This window comes from Ascaphus truei, chromosome 3 (assembly GCF_040206685.1).
Source record: "Ascaphus truei isolate aAscTru1 chromosome 3, aAscTru1.hap1, whole genome shotgun sequence".
NCBI classification, from domain to species: Eukaryota; Metazoa; Chordata; class Amphibia; order Anura; family Ascaphidae; genus Ascaphus; species Ascaphus truei.
The window spans coordinates 407,203,352-407,223,309 of NC_134485.1; the positions used below are offsets into that span (position 1 = coordinate 407,203,352).

General features: G+C 48.2%; 1 protein-coding gene across 4 annotated transcripts in view; it reads right to left on the bottom strand.

Annotated features, from left to right (window-relative positions):
* The window catches only part of DDIAS (DNA damage induced apoptosis suppressor), a 34,103-nt gene that overhangs the window by 10,256 nt on the left and 3,889 nt on the right, over positions 1-19,958 (bottom strand). For 3 of the 4 annotated variants that reach the window (XM_075592600.1, XM_075592601.1, XM_075592602.1), the window contains exons 2-5: positions 19,617-19,724; positions 16,589-16,723; positions 15,799-15,954; positions 6,291-6,408 (exon numbers count right to left, since the gene is read on the bottom strand). In XM_075592600.1, coding sequence (XP_075448715.1) covers positions 6,291-6,408; positions 15,799-15,954; positions 16,589-16,701 — 387 coding nt within the window. In that variant the 5' untranslated portion in view covers positions 16,702-16,723; positions 19,617-19,724. Of the gene's footprint in view, positions 1-6,290; positions 6,409-15,798; positions 15,955-16,588; positions 16,724-18,400; positions 18,527-19,616; positions 19,725-19,958 lie in introns of all 4 variants that reach the window. The other variant, XM_075592603.1, reaches the window with a different exon arrangement.

Genomic DNA, 19,958 nt, shown 5'->3' on the forward strand with positions numbered 1-19,958 from the left:
ACACTGGAGGGAGAGTGTGAGAGACACTGGAGGGAGAGAGAGAGACACTGGCGGGAGGGAGAGAGAGAGAGAGAGAGAGAGAGAGAGAGAGAGAGACACTGGCGGGAGAGAGAGAGAGACACTGGCGGGAGGGAGAGAGAGAGAGACACTGGCGGGAGGCAGAGAGAGAGACACTGGCGGGAGGCAGAGAGAGAGAGAGAGAGAGAGAGAGAGACACTGGCGGGAGGGAGAGAGACACTGGTGGGAGGGAGAGAGACACTGGCGGGAGGGAGAGAGACACTGGCGGGAGGGAGAGAGACACTGGCGGGAGGGAGAGAGACACTGGCGGGAGGGAGAGAGACACTGGCGGGAGGGAGAGAGACACTGGCGGGAGGGAGAGAGACACTGGCGGGAGGGAGAGAGAGACACTGGCAGGAGGGAGAGAGACACTGGCGGGAGGGAGAGAGACACTGGCGGGAGGGAGAGAGAGACACTGGCAGGAGGGAGAGAGAGAGACACTGGCGGGAGGGAGAGAGAGACACTGGCGGGAGGGAGAGACACTGGCGGGAGGGAGAGAGACACTGGCGGGAGGGAGACACTGGCGGGAGGGAGAGAGAGACACTGGCGGGAGGGAGAGAGAGAGACACTGGCGGGAGGGAGAGAGACACTGGCGGGAGGGAGAGAGACACTGGCGGGAGGGAGACACTGGAGGGAGAGCGTGAGAGACACTGGAGGGAGAGCGTGAGAGACACTGGAGGGAGAGCGTGAGAGACACTGGAGGGAGAGTGTGAGAGACACTGGCGGGAGGGAGAGAGAGAGAGACACTGGCGGGAGGGAGAGAGAGAGAGACACTGGCGGGAGGGAGAGAGAGAGACACTGGAGGGAGAGCGTGAGAGACACTGGAGGGAGAGCGTGAGAGACACTGGAGGGAGAGCGTGAGAGACACTGGAGGGAGAGCGTGAGAGACACTGGAGGGAGAGCGTGAGAGAGACACTGTTGGGAGAGTGTGAGAGAGACACTGTTGGGAGAGCGTGAGAGAGAGACACTGTCGGGAGGGAGAGAGAGAGAGACACTGGAGGGAGAGCGTGAGAGACACTGGAGGGAGAGCGTGAGAGACACTGGAGGGAGAGCGTGAGAGACACTGGAGGGAGAGCGTGAGAGACACTGGAGGGAGAGCGTGAGCGACACTGGAGGGAGAGCGTGAGAGAGACACTGGAGGGAGAGTGTGAAAGAGACACTATCGGGAGGGAGAGAGATAGAGACACTGGCGGGAGGGAGAGAGACACTGGAGGGAGAGTGTGAGAGAGACACTGGAGGGAGAGTGTGAGAGAGACACTGGAGGGAGAGTGTGAGAGAGACACTGGAGGGAGAGTGTGAGAGAGACACTGGAGGGAGAGTGTGAGAGAGACACTGGAGGGAGAGTGTGAGAGAGACACTGGAGGGAGAGTGTGAGAGAGACACTGGAGGGAGAGTGTGAGAGAGACACTGGAGGGAGAGTGTGAGAGAGACACTGGAGGGAGAGTGTGAGAGAGACTGGAGGGAGAGTGTGAGAGAGACACTGAGGGGAGGGAGGGATACTGGTGGGAGGAAGAAACACACAATGGCTGGAGGGAGAGTGAGAGAGACACTGGGGAAGGAGAGAGTGAGAGACACTGGAGGAGGGAGGGAGACACTTGGGGTAGTGAGAGAGACTGGGGGGAGTGAGAGAGACTAGGGGGAGGGAGAAAGAGAGATAGAGAAAAACACTGGGAGAGAGAGTGGGGGGGGGGAGAGACACAGAGGAGGGATAGAGAGACACTGGAGGGGGAGTGAGAAATACTGGGAGAGGGAGAGACTGGGAGAGGAGTGTGAAACTGTGGCATGGGGAGGGGAGGGGAGTGTGTGACATGGGTGGGGGGGTGAGAGAAACATGGGGATGAGAGAGAGACACTGGCGGGAGGGAGAGAGAGAGAGACACTGGCGGGAGGGAGAGAGAGAGAGAGACACTGGTGGGAGGGAGAGAGAGAGAGACACTGGCGGGAGGGAGAGAGAGAGAGAGAGACACTGGCGGGAGGGAGAGAGAGAGAGAGAGACACTGGCGGGAGGGAGAGAGAGAGAGAGAGAGAGAGACACTGGCGGGAGGGAGAGAGAGAGAGAGACACTGGCGGGAGAGAGAGAGAGAGAGAGAGACACTGGCGGGAGGGAGAGAGAGAGAGAGACACTGGCGGGAGGGAGAGAGAGAGAGACACTGGCGGGAGGGAGAGAGAGAGACACTGGCGGGAGGGAGAGAGAGAGACACTGGCGGGAGGGAGAGAGAGAGACACTGACGGGAGGGAGAGAGAGAGACACTGACGGGAGGCAGAGAGAGAGACACTGGCGGGAGGGAGAGAGAGACACTGGCGGGAGGGAGAGAGAGAGAGACACTGGCGGGAGGGAGAGAGAGAGAGACACTGGCGGGAGGGAGAGACACTGGCGGGAGGGAGAGACACTGGCGGGAGGGAGAGAGAGAGAGACACTGGCGGGAGGGAGAGAGACACTGGCGGGAAGGAGAGAGAGAGAGACACTGGCGGGAGGGAGAGAGAGAGAGAGAGAGAGAGAGACACTGGAGGGAGAGCGTGAGAGACACTGGAGGGAGAGCGTGAGAGACACTGGAGGGAGAGCGTGAGAGACACTGGAGGGAGAGCGTGAGAGACACTGGAGGGAGAGCGTGAGAGACACTGGAGGGAGAGCGTGAGAGACACTGGAGGGAGAGCGTGAGAGACACTGGAGGGAGAGCGTGAGAGACACTGGAGGGAGAGCGTGAGAGACACTGGAGGGAGAGAGAGAGACACTGGCGGGAGGGAGAGAGAGAGAGAGAGAGAGAGAGAGAGAGAGACACTGGCGGGAGAGAGAGAGAGACACTGGCGGGAGGGAGAGAGAGAGAGACACTGGCGGGAGGCAGAGAGAGAGAGAGACACTGGCGGGAGGCAGAGAGAGAGAGAGAGAGAGAGAGAGAGAGACACTGGCGGGAGGGAGAGAGACACTGGCGGGAGGGAGAGAGACACTGGCGGGAGGGAGAGAGACACTGGCGGGAGGGAGAGAGACACTGGCGGGAGGGAGAGAGACACTGGCGGGAGGGAGAGAGACACTGGCGGGAGGGAGAGAGACACTGGCGGGAGGGAGAGAGAGAAACTGGCAGGAGGGAGAGAGACACTGGCGGGAGGGAGAGAGACACTGGCGGGAGGGAGAGAGAGACACTGGCAGGAGGGAGAGAGAGAGACACTGGCGGGAGGGAGAGAGAGACACTGGCGGGAGGGAGAGACACTGGCGGGAGGGAGAGAGACACTGGCGGGAGGGAGACACTGGCGGGAGGGAGAGAGAGACACTGGCGGGAGGGAGAGAGAGAGACACTGGCGGGAGGGAGAGAGACACTGGCGGGAGGGAGAGAGACACTGGCGGGAGGGAGACACTGGAGGGAGAGCGTGAGAGACACTGGAGGGAGAGCGTGAGAGACACTGGAGGGAGAGCGTGAGAGACACTGGAGGGAGAGTGTGAGAGACACTGGAGGGAGAGAGAGAGAGAGAGACACTGGCGGGAGGGAGAGAGAGAGAGACACTGGCGGGAGGGAGAGAGAGAGACACTGGAGGGAGAGCGTGAGAGACACTGGAGGGAGAGCGTGAGAGACACTGGAGGGAGAGCGTGAGAGACACTGGAGGGAGAGCGTGAGAGAGACACTGTTGGGAGAGTGTGAGAGAGACACTGTTGGGAGAGCGTGAGAGAGAGACACTGTCGGGAGGGAGAGAGAGAGAGACACTGGAGGGAGAGCGTGAGAGACACTGGAGGGAGAGCGTGAGAGACACTGGAGGGAGAGCGTGAGAGACACTGGAGGGAGAGTGTGAGAGAGACACTGGAGGGAGAGTGTGAGAGAGACACTGGAGGGAGAGTGTGAGAGAGACACTGGAGGGAGAGTGTGAGAGAGACACTGGAGGGAGAGTGTGAGAGAGACACTGGAGGAAGAGTGTGAGAGAGACACTGGAGGGAGAGTGTGAGAGAGACACTGGAGGGAGAGTGTGAGAGAGACACTGGAGGGAGAGTGTGAGAGAGACTGGAGGGAGAGTGTGAGAGAGACACTGAGGGGAGGGAGGGATACTGGTGGGAGGAAGAAACACACAATGGCTGGAGGGAGAGTGAGAGAGACACTGGGGAAGGAGAGAGTGAGAGACACTGGAGGAGGGAGGGAGACACTTGGGGTAGTGAGAGAGACTGGGGGGAGTGAGAGAGACTAGGGGGAGGGAGAAAGAGAGATAGAGAAAAACACTGGGAGAGAGAGTGGGGGGGGGGGGGAAGAGACACTGAGAGGAGGGATAGACAGACACTGGAGGGGGAGTGAGAAATACTGGGAGAGGGAGAAACTGGGAGAGGAGTGTGAAACTGTGGAAGAGGGGAGAGAGGTCCTGATGTGGCGGGGAGAGAGAGATTAATAATACAGCATAAATGGGGACGCTATTAGACAAATATCATAATATTTATTTTTATGTGACGTAATTTGTTATACTTTTTTTGTAGACGCGTGGCGTGGAGTCACAAAGGGACGCGTCACTTACGCTGACGTCATGTGATTTTGATTACAATCAGGCAGGAGCGGCCCGGGAAATTTCATGGATGAAAAAGGGGGGCTCGGCATAAAAAGTTTGCTCACCCCTGGTCTAAGCTAATGTAAAACAACGATGTATAATTATGTTCTTCTGATAAATGGGATGTGTTGCACACCAAATTATGATTAAAATTGTTTGCTTTCTCATCTGAAATCTATTTTCTTGATACCATTTATTGTGCATACAAACAATATAAATCAATACGAAGAGAATAGTACTAAAGTGCCAACACACAATCCCTGCAAGCTAACCCCAGCACATTCATCCATACACCAAAAAACAAAAACAGCCAATGCTACATCCAGTATGACAAAAAAAAAAAAAAATATATATATATATATATACAGTAGTTAAATACTGAAATGTTTATATTCTCATAAGTAAGGGTAAAGCGTTATAAGCCTGCGGCGCTCCTTTTGAGATATATCTATATATTTTATCTATATCTCAAAAGGCATGCTGCAGGCTTATAACGCTTTGACCCTTACTTATGAGAATATAAACATTTAAGTATTTAACTACTGTATATATTTTGTCATATTGGCTGTAGCATTGGGTATTTTTGTTTTCTGTTTGATACATTTGGCCACGCCCAGTAGCACTCCTTTTGATAGAGATAGATATAGTTTGGAGGTTAGTGGCCCCTCCTCCCTCGGTTTAAGCTCACTCCTCCCCACTTTTTAAGCAGCCGGTTTTTCCATGTTCATGTGCAGGACAGGTCTACTGAGAACATTCTCCCTCCACTGCAGAGGTAAAAGGAGAATATTCACAGGTAGTGTTGGGACCTGCATAGTGGTCATGCCGTGAAGTGGCTGCAGGCTTATAACTCTTTGACAAAGGGTTTAACCAACTGACCCTTACTTATGAGAATATAAACATTTAAGTATTTAACTATGTATTTTTTGTCATATTGGTTATTTTTGTCTTTTGTATTACTAAAGTGCTAACTGAAAAGAGACAATACATCCGGTTGCCAATGTGGAGATCAGAAGGAAGTTTAAGGGCGCTCAACAAACGTAAAGAATTATAAATTATTAGAGCATCATAAACAGCCAACATGAAGCCTTCATCAGCCTGGTTAGCCGAAACAATGGTTACGACGACTCAATAAGTTGTATACGATGCTTTACACGGGGCGCCGGAGACTTCCCTCTGATTTCTGTATTGGCTGCATGGCTTCTTTCAGGAAATACTTTAGTGCTAATAAATTGTAAGCCGACTTGTAAAAGTAGCGTAGGGTTTTTTGCATTTATATGGCTAATTCTCTTTCCCAAGCAGCACTCCAAAGGCATTGATAGTGTTCGTGATGCATTATGTTATATGGGTAGGTTCGAGCTCACCTAATTCGGTTTTACTTTAGTACTATTCTCTTTCCTTAGTGTTGATATGCATAACCTACACAGCATTTTACATTATTTGGTAAGAGAACATTTCTACCAGCTGGTCTAGCTGTAAATGTAAACGATACAAAATACTGTCATCTTTAAGTGTTTGCAATAATGACATTGAACTGAAACTGCACAACCACTTAAGAAAAAAAACACTCATTTACTCATCTAAATACAAGAGCAATACAGTTTAATGTATGTAGCAGTATGCATCACAAATGTAAAAGAAAAATAAAGTACAGTACGCCCGGTTAATTATTTAAACAGCTTTGGGGGCCATAAAAATCTGTGAACTGCTGTTAAAATTTACCTTCACTCCGAATAAAAAGCTCCTCCCGACAAAGCAATACTCCACCGCCTGAAACAGTAATTCCTGAACGCGGTCACTTGCCAGATTGCTTGGTGCTTGGATTAGATCCTGCATGTACCTTGAAGAACAAAAGAGACGTTTAGTATTCTTTGCAAATGAACTTGCATAAATGAGAGAGCACTTGTTATTTTTCTCTGTATAGTGCACAAACTATAAGCCTTCAAACACATAAGTGATCTCACTCCCTTCCTAAAACATTATTCCTTTGCCCAAGAAAAGGAAATCTAGGATTCAGCTATGCAAGAATTAACTACCTGAGGAAATATAAAAAAAAATAAAAAAACACTTCATTATTTATTACAAAACAGCAAATCTCTGAAAAACAACAACAACAACAACAACAACAAACAAGTTCTTGTATAGCACTGCTAGTTTTACGCAGCACTTTACAGAGACATTTTGCAGGCACAGGTCCCTGCCCCGTGGAATTTATAATCTATGTTTTTGGTGCCTGAGGCACGTGGAGATAAAGTGACTTGCCCTAAGGCAGGGGTGGGGAATGTCCGGCCCGCGGTCGTATAAGGCCCGCGAAATGATTTGGTCCGGCCCCCGTGAGTCAGGGGGCCCTTTGCACACTCGCGCTGTGCCTATAAGAAAGGAGGGAGAAAAAAAAACCTCCCCCTTTCCTGATTGGCTGCCTCGTGTTGGCATACTGCCAAGATTGTTTTCTTTGGCCAAGACCCCCCCCCCCCCGCCCTTCGCACGTCCACAGAAGAGCGAGTCTGCGGAGGGAGAAACACTTCAATACCGATTCTCCACACCGGGCAGCAGTTTCGGAGGTGGGCACATGCTCCAATCCCCCCTGCTCCGATTCCCCCCCCACGCACGTCCACGGACCTCCTCCGATCCCCCCCCCTCTCAGAATCCTCCCCCCCACGCACTTACACGGTCCTCCTCCCCACACCGGGCAGCAGTTGCGGAGGAGGGCACCTGCTCCGATCCACCCCCCCTCGATCAGATTCCCCCCGTGTGTCTGAGAGTGTGTGCGTGTGTGTCAGAGAGAGAGAGTGTGTGTGTGTCAGAGAGAGAGAGAGAGAGTGTGTGTGTGTCAGAGAGAGAGTGTGTGTGTGTCAGAGAGAGAGTGTGTGTGTGTGTCAGAGAGAGAGAGAGTGTGTGTCAGAGAGAGAGTGTGTGTGTGTCAGAGAGAGAGAGAGAGAGTGTGTGTCAGAGAGAGAGAGAGAGTGTGTGTCAGAGAGAGAGAGAGAGTGTGTGTGTCAGAGAGAGAGAGAGTGTGTGTGTGTCAGAGAGAGAGTGTGTGTGTCAGAGAGAGAGAGAGTGTGTGTGTCAGAGAGAGAGAGTGTGTGTGTGTCAGAGAGAGAGTGTGTGTCAGAGAGAGAGTGTGTGTCAGAGAGAGAGAGTGTATGTCAGAGAGTGTATGTCAGAGAGAGAGAGAGAGAGAGAGAGAGAGAGAGAGAGAGAGTGTATGTCAGAGAGACATAGAGAGAGAGAGTGTGTGAGAGAGAGAGAGAGTGTGTGTCAGAGAGAGAGAGAGAGAGTGTGTGTGTGCGCCTGAGAGACAGTGTGTGTGCCAGAGAGAGAGAGAGAGAGAGTGCCTGAGAGAGAGTGTGTGCCTGAGAGAGAGAGTGTGTGTCAGAGAGAGAGAGTGTGTGTGTCAGAGAGAGAGAGAGTGTGTGTGTCAGAGAGAGAGAGTGTGTGTGTGTCAGAGAGAGTGTGTGTGTCAGAGAGAGAGAGTGTGTGTGTGTCAGAGAGAGAGTGTGTGTCAGAGAGAGAGTGTGTGTCAGAGAGAGAGAGAGAGAGTGTATGTGAGAGAGAGAGAGAGAGAGAGAGAGAGTGTATGTCAGAGAGACATAGAGAGAGAGAGTGTGTGTGAGAGAGAGAGAGAGAGAGAGAGAGTGTGTGTGTCAGAGAGAGAGAGAAAGAGTGTGTGTGTGCGCCTGAGAGACAGTGTGTGTGCCAGAGAGAGAGAGAGAGAGAGAGAGAGAGAGTGTGTGCCTGAGAGAGAGAGTGTGTGCCTGAGAGAGAGAGTGTGTGTGCCAGAGAGAGAGAGAGAGTGTGTGTGCCAGAGAGAGAGAGAGTGTGTGTGCCTGAGAGAGAGAGAGAGTGTGTGTGTGCCTGAGAGAGAGAGAGAGAGTGTGTGTGCCAGAGAGAGAGAGAGAGAGAGTGTGTGTGCCAGAGAGAGAGAGAGAGAGAGAGAGAGAGAGAGAGTGTGTGTGCCAGAGAGAGAGAGAGAGAGTGTGTGTGCCAGAGAGAGAGAGAGAGAGAGAGTGTGTGTGCCAGAGAGAGAGAGAGAGAGAGTGTGTGTGCCAGAGAGAGAGAGAGAGAGAGAGAGAGAGAGAGTGTGTGTGCCAGAGAGAGAGAGAGAGTGTGTGTGCCAGAGAGAGGGTGAGAGAGTGTGTGTGCCAGAGAGAGAGAGAGAGAGAGAGAGAGTGTGTGTGCCAGAGAGAGAGTGTGTGTGCCAGAGAGAGAGTGTGTGTGCCAGAGAGAGAGCGTGAGAGAGTGTGCCTGAGAGAGAGAGAGAGAGAGAGTGTGCCTGAGAGAGAGAGAGAGTGTGTGTGCCTGAGAGAGAGAGAGTGTGTGCCTGAGAGAGAGAGAGTGTGTGTGCCAGAGAGAGAGAGAGTGTGTGTGCCAGAGAGAGAGAGCGAGAATGTGTGTGCCAGAGAGAGAGAGAGAGTGTGTGTGCGCCAGAGAGAGAGAGAGAGTGTGTGTGCCAGAGAGAGAGAGTGTGTGTGCCTGAGAGAGAGAGAGAGAGAGAGAGAGAGTGTGTGCCTGAGAGAGAGAGAGAGAGAGAGTGTGTGTGTGCCTGAGAGAGAGAGAGAGAGAGAGTGCCTGAGAGAGAGAGAGTGTGTGCCTGAGAGAGAGAGAGAGAGAGAGAGAGAGTGTGTGCCTGAGAGAGAGAGAGAGAGAGTGTGTGTGCCTGAGAGAGAGAGTGTGTGTGTGCCTGAGAGAGAGAGTGTGTGTGTGCCTGAGAGAGAGAGAGTGTGTGCCTGAGAGAGAGAGAGTGTGTGTGTGTGCCTGAGAGAGAGAGAGAGAGTGTGTGCCTGAGAGAGAGAGAGTGTGTGTGTGTGCCTGAGAGAGAGAGAGAGTGTGTGCCTGAGAGAGAGAGAGTGTGTGTGTGCCTGAGAGAGAGAGTGTGTGTGTCTGAGAGAGAGAGTGTGTGTGCCTGAGAGAGAGTGTGTGTGCGACCTGAGAGAGAGTGTGTGTGCCTGAGAGAGAGTGTGTGTGCCTGAGAGAGAGAGAGAGAGAGAGAGTGTGCCTGAGAGAGAGTGAGTGTGCCTGAGAGAGAGTGTGTGTGTGCCTGAGAGAGAGAGAGAGTGTGTGTGCCTGAGAGAGAGAGAGAGTGTGTGTGCCTGAGAGAGAGAGTGTGTGTGCCTGAGAGAGAGAGTGTGTGTGCCTGTGAGAGAGAGAGTGTGTGTGCCTGTGAGAGAGAGTGTGTGTGCCTGTGAGAGAGAGTGTGTGTGCCTGTGAGAGAGAATGTGTGTGCGCCTGAGAGAGAGTGTGTGTGCCTGAGAGTCTGAGAGAGTCTGATAGTCTGATTTCCCTCCCCCCTGCCCGATTTCTGTGTGTGTGTGTGTGTGTGTGTGTGTGTGTGTGTGTGTGTATGTGTATACAGACACCAACCCACAGTCAGTCATAGTCACCCACCACCCAAGAGTCAGTCAGTCACCCAAAGAGAAGCAGTTCCAGCCATCACTTTAGTGGTGAGTTAATTAAATGTTTGACAAATATAGCAGGCTAATTTTTAAGTTGATAATTTTGTATGGCCCTATAAATATCAAAATGTCCCTTGGCAGAAAAAAGGTTCCCCACCCCTGCCCTAAGGTCTCAAGGAGCCAACACCGGGAATTGCACCAGGTTCCCCTGCTTCAAACTCCGTGCCAGGGTCAGTATTTTAACCCTGAGCTGCGCCCCTTCCCAAACAAATGGCTGAGACAAATTGTCCCCACCTTTTCTTTTTTTTTAAACTTTGTATAGCCCCTGCGAAACACAAAATAATAAATAGTATAGACTACTCATACTATTGCCAACAAAACTTTTGGACCGATCCTTAAGCTAGTGTGGGGGGAAGGAGGTGAGAGAAAAAACACAGAATAAGCTGCACCTCAGTGTGTGCTGACCGCATGGGTGGTATACCAGTCATTTACACCTCACAAGCATTGTGGGGAGGAAACGCCTGCTGTAGTTGACAGCTATAAAATTCATGCTAAGGTGCAGCTTGGACCCCTGGGGAGAGAGGATAGTCTGCCTGGGGTATTGGGGGGGGTCATATGCTATGATATACAATGAGTAAGTAGGCGTGAATTAAAGTGATTTAACCCCTTGGCTGCCTTAACATAAAGATGACTTCATCGCCACAATGGGGTTAAAACATGATATAGTTTTTTTTAAATTATTATTATTAATTATTTTCCCACTAGTAGTCCAGGCCCAACACTTCTGTTTTCTATATTCTGAAACCAATATAGTACGCTGAAGTGGCCCAGTTCGGCACCCTGGAGGGGAAAAAAAAAACCCCCACTTATTTTGGAGAATATAGAATAGAAGGTTGAGAAGCACGACTTTCAATGGAGCTTCGCCCCTACTTTGGGTTTCTTCACAATGTCAGCATGCTTAAGACACTTTGGCCAAAGGGTTAAACTAAATTACCCTTTTTTCAAGAGAATATATATATATATGTATTGCACTGTGTATTTTTGGCACATTGGAAGTAGCTTTGGGCATCTTTGTCTGTCTTTGTTGTATACATTTAGCCACGCCCACTAGCACTCCTTTTGACACACTGACACACACACACACACACACTTTGTGGTAATGTTAGGAGTTTCTCAGAGCTTGTTGAGTATCTGTGTGTTTCTTCACGATGTTGAAACAGGTGTCTGTGAGTAGGTTTACTGGCTATGCACTTAAACCCAGGTTGTGCTGATAAGCGGTGTAATGAGGCAGACATAAGCTCATAGGGGTCCATGTTAAAATCGATGAGAAGTAAAGTGACTCACTGCGCTCATTTGCATGTCATTACCCAGAATCCCTGAACGAGTGGAAGCACTGATTGCCAAGTGATAATGGGAAAAGACGGGCTTGCAAGCCTGCCTGAGACATGCAAATGCAACACAAGTGGCATTTTTATACTGCACTTCACCCTATATAGAAAATGGAGAGAGAGACAGAGAGAGACAGACAGACAGAGACAGAGACACAGAGAGACCACCAAAGCGGTCCATGGAGTATATAGAATAGGGATCTAAGTGCGCAGTCCTCACACGGGGTTAGGATCCCACCCTACTGCCAGGAATCCACCTTTACATATTTTTGGGGGGCCAATCCCCCTTGGGAATCACTGGTATAAACCACGTGCCAATCAAGTGTGCAGATACACACAAAATAGACATTGCAAAAAAGGAGGAAAAGGAATCCCTGCTCTGAAGAGATTACTATATGGGAGGCATGTTCAGAGACAGCAGGGGAACATGGAAGTGCAGTAAATAGCAATGTCTGGCCAAGCAAATGGGATCATTTGGAAAAACAATAATGCCATCTTAATACATCTAGCATTTTAATTTTTTGGTTTGTTTATCATTCCTCCTTAGGCCGAGGCCATACTAGGCCCGCGACGTCATGCAGGCCTGTCACTGGAGTGATCCCTGGCCTGTGAGATCTGGCGGGGAGGCATGTCCGTGACCAGGGACGCCGAGGGAGGGGTTGGTAAAGGTGTCCTGGGCCCAGAGGCTGGGGGGACCCGGCGACCGGCACTGCAATTGGCCCTGACCTCTGGCCAGGCCTCGGCTCTCCATCAGATGCAGGCTTTCCTGTCCCACACCGAGCTTCCAACCTCTGATATCAGTACAGTATATGTACAAAAAAGCCCGGGCGCTACCCTAATGGGATAAACTAAGGGGTGGTGAGAATCTAAAAATAGAACAATACAACCTTAGATAATAATTAAGGGTCCCCTCTCCTTCCGAAACTCTTCCTGTTGCTCGAGACCCCAAATAGGACCTATCCAGAGTCCTTAATGGTACAGAAAAACGAACAAAAATGGGGGTGCAAGGTTGAGGAACTAAACAAATATATCGATACTAAAGTGGTTAATAACTGTGATGTGAAATAAAGTGTAAAATAACATAAACACTTACACGGCCTTGTGTAAATGCTTTAACATCAAGGTATCTTTACTTTTGCTGTTGTATCTTCTGTGTTTCTTCCGCTTGTACTTTACTTCTTCGCTGGTCTGAAGTGGAACTTTTCTGGTCTTCTCTGTAGGGATAGCTTGTAATGTCGTCCTCGGAGTGAAATGAGATAAAAACAAACACGTCAGGGATGAAGCAGAATATACTTATGAAGTAGACGGTTGTATTTAAATCAAAAAGTGCAGAGATATACTGCGTGCACTCACACGGGCAAGTGTGAGTGGTCTCTGGGGGGAGGTATCTTTGATTACACCTCACTCCAGGGCTGTCAAAAGCGCCCTTCCTAATTTCCACACTATACAATAGGGAAAAAGAGGGGGGTGAAGGGACAGAAGGTGGGTTAATATGTGACTATGGTAAGGTAATTAAAAACTCACATGGCCATATGTGAGTAAGGGCTATGATAGGTATCTTTTCCCCTCCGTGGTGCTCCAAAACCAAAGACCTTCAGCTGAGAGTTGCAATCACTCAAATATTCCCTGAACCACACAATGGTGCACAAAGGTGAAAGGGTGAAATGGTCCTGATCTTTATTAAACACCAGCAGGAAAACGTCCCAAAAAACAACTAAAAAACAATTAAAAACACTTAGTCAAAAACGGCTAAGAGTTGGAATGAGTTGAAAAGAGCCAAAACATCAGAGAAAGTTCGTGCAGGATACTCAAGTGCGCAGCTAGCTCTCCGCGTCCGGATGGTGTGCTGTGCTCCTGCTTCTGACGGTGGCTGAAGTTAGACAAAAGTACTCAGGGATCGTAGCAACGCGTTTCGCCCTTCTTGGGCTTCCTCAGGCTCCGTAGAAAGGAATGGTTGGGGTCATGGCCTTTTGTAGAGATCCCTCAGCCAATCCGATCATCTCCCCGAGTCCCTCCCTTGCTTGCAAACTGTGTCATCACTCTCCCTCCTCGGCTGTCAGTTCTTTGATGTGAGGTGATGTGGTAGGATTTAATGATTTAAGTGGGGGAGCGCGATGCATGAGCGCTCACTGCCAACAAAGAACTGACAGCCGAGGAGGGAGAGTGATGACACAGTTTGCAAGCAAGGGAGGGACTCAGGGAGATGATCGGATTGGCTGAGGATCTCTACAAAAGGCCATGACCCCAACCATTCCTTTCTACGGAGCCTGAGGAAGCCCAAGAAGGGCGAAACGCGTTGCTACGATCCCTGAGTACTTTTGTCTAACTTCAGCCACCGTCAGAAGCAGGAGCACAGCACACCATCCGGACGCGGAGAGCTAGCTGCGCACTTGAGTATCCTGCACGAACTTTCTCTGATGTTTTGGCTCTTTTCAACTCATTCCAACTCTTAGCCGTTTTTGACTAAGTGTTTTTAATTGTTTTTTAGTTGTTTTTTGGGACGTTTTCCTGCTGGTGTTTAATAAAGATCAGGACCATTTCACCCTTTCACCTTTGTGCACCATTGTGTGGTTCAGGGAATATTTGAGTGATTGCAACTCTCAGCTGAAGGTCTTTGGTTTTGGAGCACCACGGAGGGGAAAAGATACCTATCATAGCCCTTACTCACATATGGCCATGTGAGTTTTTAATTACCTTACCATAGTCACATATTAACCCACCTTCTGTCCCTTCACCCCCCTCTTTTTCCCTATTGTATAGTGTGGAAATTAGGAAGGGCGCTTTGACAGCCCTGGAGTGAGGTGTAATCAAAGATACCTCCCCCCAGAGACCACTCACACTTGCCCGTGTGAGTGCACGCAGTATATCTCTGCACTTTTTGATTTAAATACAACCGTCTACTTCATAAGTATATTCTGCTTCATCCCTGACGTGTTTGTTTTTATCTCATTTCACTCCGAGGACGACATTACAAGCTATCCCTACAGAGAAGACCAGAAAAGTTCCACTTCAGACCAGCGAAGAAGTAAAGTACAAGCGGAAGAAACACAGAAGATACAACAGCAAAAGTAAAGATACCTTGATGTGAAAGCATTTACACAAGGCCGTGTAAGTGTTTATGTTATTTTACACTTTATTTCACATCACAGTTATTAACCACTTTAGTATCGATATATTTGTTTAGTTCCTCAACCTGTGCTCCCCCATTTTTGTTCGTTTTTCTGATATCAGCACGCCCGGGCCCCTCTGCGTGGGACACAGATTGAGGAGGCCTGCAGCTGATGGAGAGTTGGGACCCGGCCGCGACCGGCAGCCGGGCCTAGCCAGAGGTCGCCCCCAACTTGCAGCGCCTGCCACCGGACCACCGCAGCATGGTCCCGAGCATCCCCAAGGTATATCTACTTTTTTGTATATGTATTGGGGGGTGTGGGGGTCTTTTTACATGTATTGGGGGGGGTCGTGTTATATGTATTGTAGCTTTTTTTTATATGCGTTGGAGGGGTTTTATATGTATTAGTTTTTTTTTTTAAATATGTATTGGCGGTGTTTTTATATATATTAGGGAGTTGTATATATTTGGGGGGTTTGTGTATATATATATATATATATATATTTGGGGAGGTGGGGGGGATGTATATATTTGGGGGTTGCTGATTTTTTTGTATGTATTTGGGGGTGGGAAGTTTTTTGCATTGGGGGTGGGGTTTTTTGGTATATATTTTGCGGGGAGGAATTATGTGAAGGGGGTGGGAATTGAGTGAGAGTGGTGTAATTGACAGAAGGGGGAGAGGAAGTAGGGGAGAGAAATACATGAGGCGGGGGGTGGGGGGCAGGGATTGAGGGAGAGTGGGGTAATTGATGGAGGGGTGGGGAGGAGAGTGAGAGGCGAGACGGAGGGGAGAGAAATACAAGGAAGGGAAATAGAGGGGGCTCGCGAGGTGTGAAATAGGGCTCGCAACACTGCCATTTAAGTAAAAGTAGCACCCTAAAAAAAATAATAATAAAAAAAAAAAATTCATGGAAGGTGTGCTATTGGGGGAGATGGGGGGGGAGCCCTGCTCCTTGCATTTGTCCTGGGCCCCAAGATTTCTGTTGACGGCCCTGCCCGTGACATCATGTGAGCAGTTCGCCCTCATTGGCTGAACCGCTCACGTGACCCGGCTGTCGCGCGACAAAATAAATAATTTTGCTATGCGGGAAAAACAATAATAATATGTCCGTCCTCATTGAGGTACTTGGAAATCATTTTTATGCAGAGAAAACAATCCTTAAGAGAAACAGCAGCTACATTTTACTATTCCCCAAAAACTGAACATTACAAGCACATACCTTCAGTGTTACGTAAACACATTTAAAACTATGTTTTAAGCACTACAAGAAGGCTTGTGGAATACCCCCACCGCATGCATTGTTTGGGGGATTGCACATTTGCACAAGAAGGTTTCTTACCGTTGCAAAGACACAGCACTGGTTCCAAAAAATGCATCCAAACAGCTTCCAAATGCAGTGATCATGTAAAGCCTGTGACCCTCAGCCACCTTCATAGACAGTTTGTACCGGTGAGGGGCATCTTTACTTGTGCTGTGGCATCTGTGGCATTCATACCTATCACAGAAAGGAAGGAGCATTTATTTTCATTACGACACCTTGAAAGAAAGAATAAAAGAAATAATAAAGGAAGGAAAAAACAAAGAAAGGAATAAAGGGGAAAAAAAATATCTTGATCATGGCCTGTGCGATGTAAAATATACTTCTCTCACCGAAAAAAGGAATGATTCACAAGTACCTTCTTGAAAAAGATATACTGTATACAGGACTCCATGATATTGACATGGAGCATGTTATGGGATATACACAGTTCTGCTTTAACATTATTCTGGAGAGATTTGCAGAGTATATTTGGTGCATTCCCAAATATCCGGGATATAGGAAGCAACTGTACAGCTCCGGCTTCACAAAGCGTTTTACTCTACATAGCAGGAGAAGAGGATGCAATGGGAGGAAGACTTTATTTCCCTTACAATACTCTTACCACTTCTGCTGAGAGAGAAACCCCTGAAAAGTACGATGGCAAAACGGAAGGAGGAAAACCCACACACGCTGAAGGAAGAGCTCACCTCTCAGGTGTATCGATAACCCCCAGGGCGTGGCAGCAGAATGTGTGTTTAACCCCTTGCCTGCCAGAGGGACTAATCAATACTGGAAACAATATCTGGCCCCAAGTTATTTTTTTTATTACCTCTTGGAAGTGCGGATCACCCTGGAGAAGCAGTTCTGACAGGCGGGATACGTGAAATAGGAGTCCTGGATTGAAAGAACAGAGGCGACTAGGAACTTTCTCTTTCCATTCATGAGGTGGCAGAAGTTCAAGTTGCTATACCCAGCAGGTCAAGAGAAAGAGAGAAACATTTTCATTAAATACTTTTTTTTTTAAGTTTCAGGCCCAGATCCACAACATGGCGCTGAGCTTTAGCACACCTCAGCTTCTATTAATATGAATTTGAGTAAAGGCATGCTAAAGCTTAGCACCGCTTTGTGGATCTGGGCCTCAATCGGCTGCAGATAACCGATTAAACATGCTGCTGTACTTAGTTCACTATGGTATTAAGAGGGACTGCTTCTTCAAAATGATGAAGATGACGGATTTTCTATTCGTCTCCCGTAGGAAGTGAGCCACCTGCAGGATGATGTTAGTGTCAGCATCGGCTAGACACAAATTAGCTCAAACATTGTGTTCTAGGTAAAAGTCAGAGACGCACCGTCTAGGTCAACAGTGAGTAACTCCAGTCCTCAAGGGCCACCAAGAAGTCAGGTTTTCAGGATATTCCTGCTTCGGCACAGGTAGTGAGCCACTGATTGAGCCAAGTATGCTGAAGCAGGGATATCCTGAAAACCTGACCTGTTGGTGGCCCTTGAGGACTGGAGCTGCCCAGCCTTAGTCTAGGTGCATATTGTAGAACCCTGTTTATTGGACATTCTTTATTCACTTACTAAGTACCTCGAACAGTGAACCATGCCGTGTTGGAGGCCTCAACAATACCCTTTGAACATTCAAGTCTTCAGAGCAACTGCACTTCAAATGTGTACCACTGTGCACGTTTTATATGCCAGGACATACATGAAAACGAGACTTTGTATATTTCCTGGTAAAATAATGCATACATAAATAAATTTGAACAAATGGGTAGTGTTGCTGCACTAAACCCATTACTCAGAATGGTTCCCCAGAACAGCAAAGTGCTGCTAAGAAAGCGGTTATATAAAGTTGTAAAAGCCATCTGCTATATTTCAAGGAACAATGCACCTACTGCAGCTCTCCTGCTTTGAACACCCACAGTATCCGTTCACTAGTTCTTACAGAAGATGAAAACACGTTTGTGAATGGGCCGTGTTGTTCGTTCCCACAACGCCTCTACACACTTAAACCTCATCTTTTACTGATACATTTCTGTCGAATTCAAGAAGTTAAACTTGCAACTGCTGCCAGAATATATGTCATATTGTGACCAACTTCGCAATGTTTCCTCGAGAACCAGGGGGCCCCGGAGCCGACAGTAACACGGTTCAACGCTGGATGACTCCCCGGTTCTGATTATATAAAGAATAAAAGTATAATTGTGGCAGAATTGCTGCTTTAAAGGAAAAGATGTATGTATGAGGTGCAGTTGTGTTGGACTTATTTTGTTTTTCGCGTAGTCCAGGAGTAGCCAACTCAAGTCTTTAAGGGCCACCAACAGGTCAAGTTTTAAGTATATCGTTGCTTCAGCACAGTTGGCTCAAATTAAAGCCTGAGCCACCTGTGCTGAAGCAGGGATATCCCCAATACCTGGCCTGTTAGTGGCCCTTGAGGACTGGAGTTGGCCACCCCGGACGTCCATCACCCCAGAACTTTCAACAGTTTTCTAGGTTTTATATCTGAAGGGAAAGTTATGCAAAACCAAATGATATACTGTAAATGGTTTAACTTTCCCCGGCAAGTTTCAAACAAATAAAATATGGTTTTAAAAAGTGGCGCCACGCTTGGCGAAGCTCTAATCGTATTACTGCTCACCAAGAGATGCACAGTAAGTATGTGTATCCCCACCTAACCCATCCTGTCTCTGTCGGAGAGCCAATAAAAAGGAGTGTAGACAGGAGAGAGAAGAGGGCTGTGAGTGCTAGTTCCACACAGTGTCATCTTGAAAAAAAAAAAAAAAAAGGGTGCAGTCAGAGGAAAGCAAACCCCTCCTATGTTACAGATTGCAATGTCTACAAACCAATTTGAAAACAATACCTAAAAATATTTATAGGTGTACAATTTATTAAAAATTTTTTTTTTTTTTTTTTTTTTTAAAGGAGGGGGTCAACATCCAGATTTAAGCTCTAAACTATATCTCTGCTATGGGTTTCATGTTTTCAGGACTTAAGTCCCGAAGAACACAGTGAACCGGTTCTCAGAATCTGCAAAATGAAAGATATCCAGAGGCATAGAAAATATATAACAATGTCTCTTTATACAACACGGACACAGAACCTAGTGTCATATATGGTAGAATTTGCAGGTATAAAGCTCCCAACAGCAAAGGCTTACCATTTCATTTTTGATGACCAAGAGACATGTAGATATGGTGACAAGGGACTTAAAGTAGCTTTAGCAGCTTCATTGACAACACATTAATTATTAAGGGAATTCTTCAAAGCAGATTATATAGTCTGTGGCTTATAGAATTTTCTCACTATTTTAAATCAGTGAAATGAGTGGTAGAAAGATAAATGTAAACTATTTGCTATGTAATTATTGGCATGCTACAAAACAGACCTAAAGGCCTAAAGAAACTCTGAAACCGTGAACCCTGATGTGCAGAGTTAGGCCGCGCCAATAGTGCCCGCGACCACGTGACGTCACCCGTCGCCGTCAGCGAAAGTTATATTTTGCTTTGCGGCGGCGTCGTGGGCTTCTGGGCATTTGATATGTTCAGGGGCTGTCACATGAGGCGACAGCCCTTGAAAAAAAATCAAATATTCCCGGCTTCCAAAGTACACGCCGTCGCTCTGCCGCAGTCGCACTTAATATAAGCGCACGCGGCGGCAATGTATTTGTTTTGGGCGGCGTCGCCGGCACTATAGGCGCGGCCTTAGAACATAGAGGGAAAAAAAGGACGCTTTAGATTTCTCAATAATCAAAATTAAAGTAGAGAGAAAAATATCAGCCAAATTCAGTTGAGGTTTTAAAGGAAGTAGTTAATAAAAGGCAGAAAGCTGGAAAAAATAGCAGGCAGTTACAGTACCTCTTAGAAATCAATATCCAGAGTAAACAGGTTGGTTACATAAATATTCAGTGTTGGATAATAGAGATGGAATGAATGATGCACGTTATATTTCCATTCAGAAACATCCTAAAGGAAAAGAGAAAGAAAAATAGAAAAGGTCAGCGCCAGATCACTGGATCCACAATGTAAGGTTTGGCAACTAAACACAAAAGACATACCATACAAAATGCAACGCATTGGATAGTGAAACACTGGAGGGAATTACTATGGCCAGAGAACACACAATCCCACTGTAAATATTTAATACATTCGTATAAACCAGTTAGAAAAACTTAAATGAACTAATGTCCAAGCAGCATC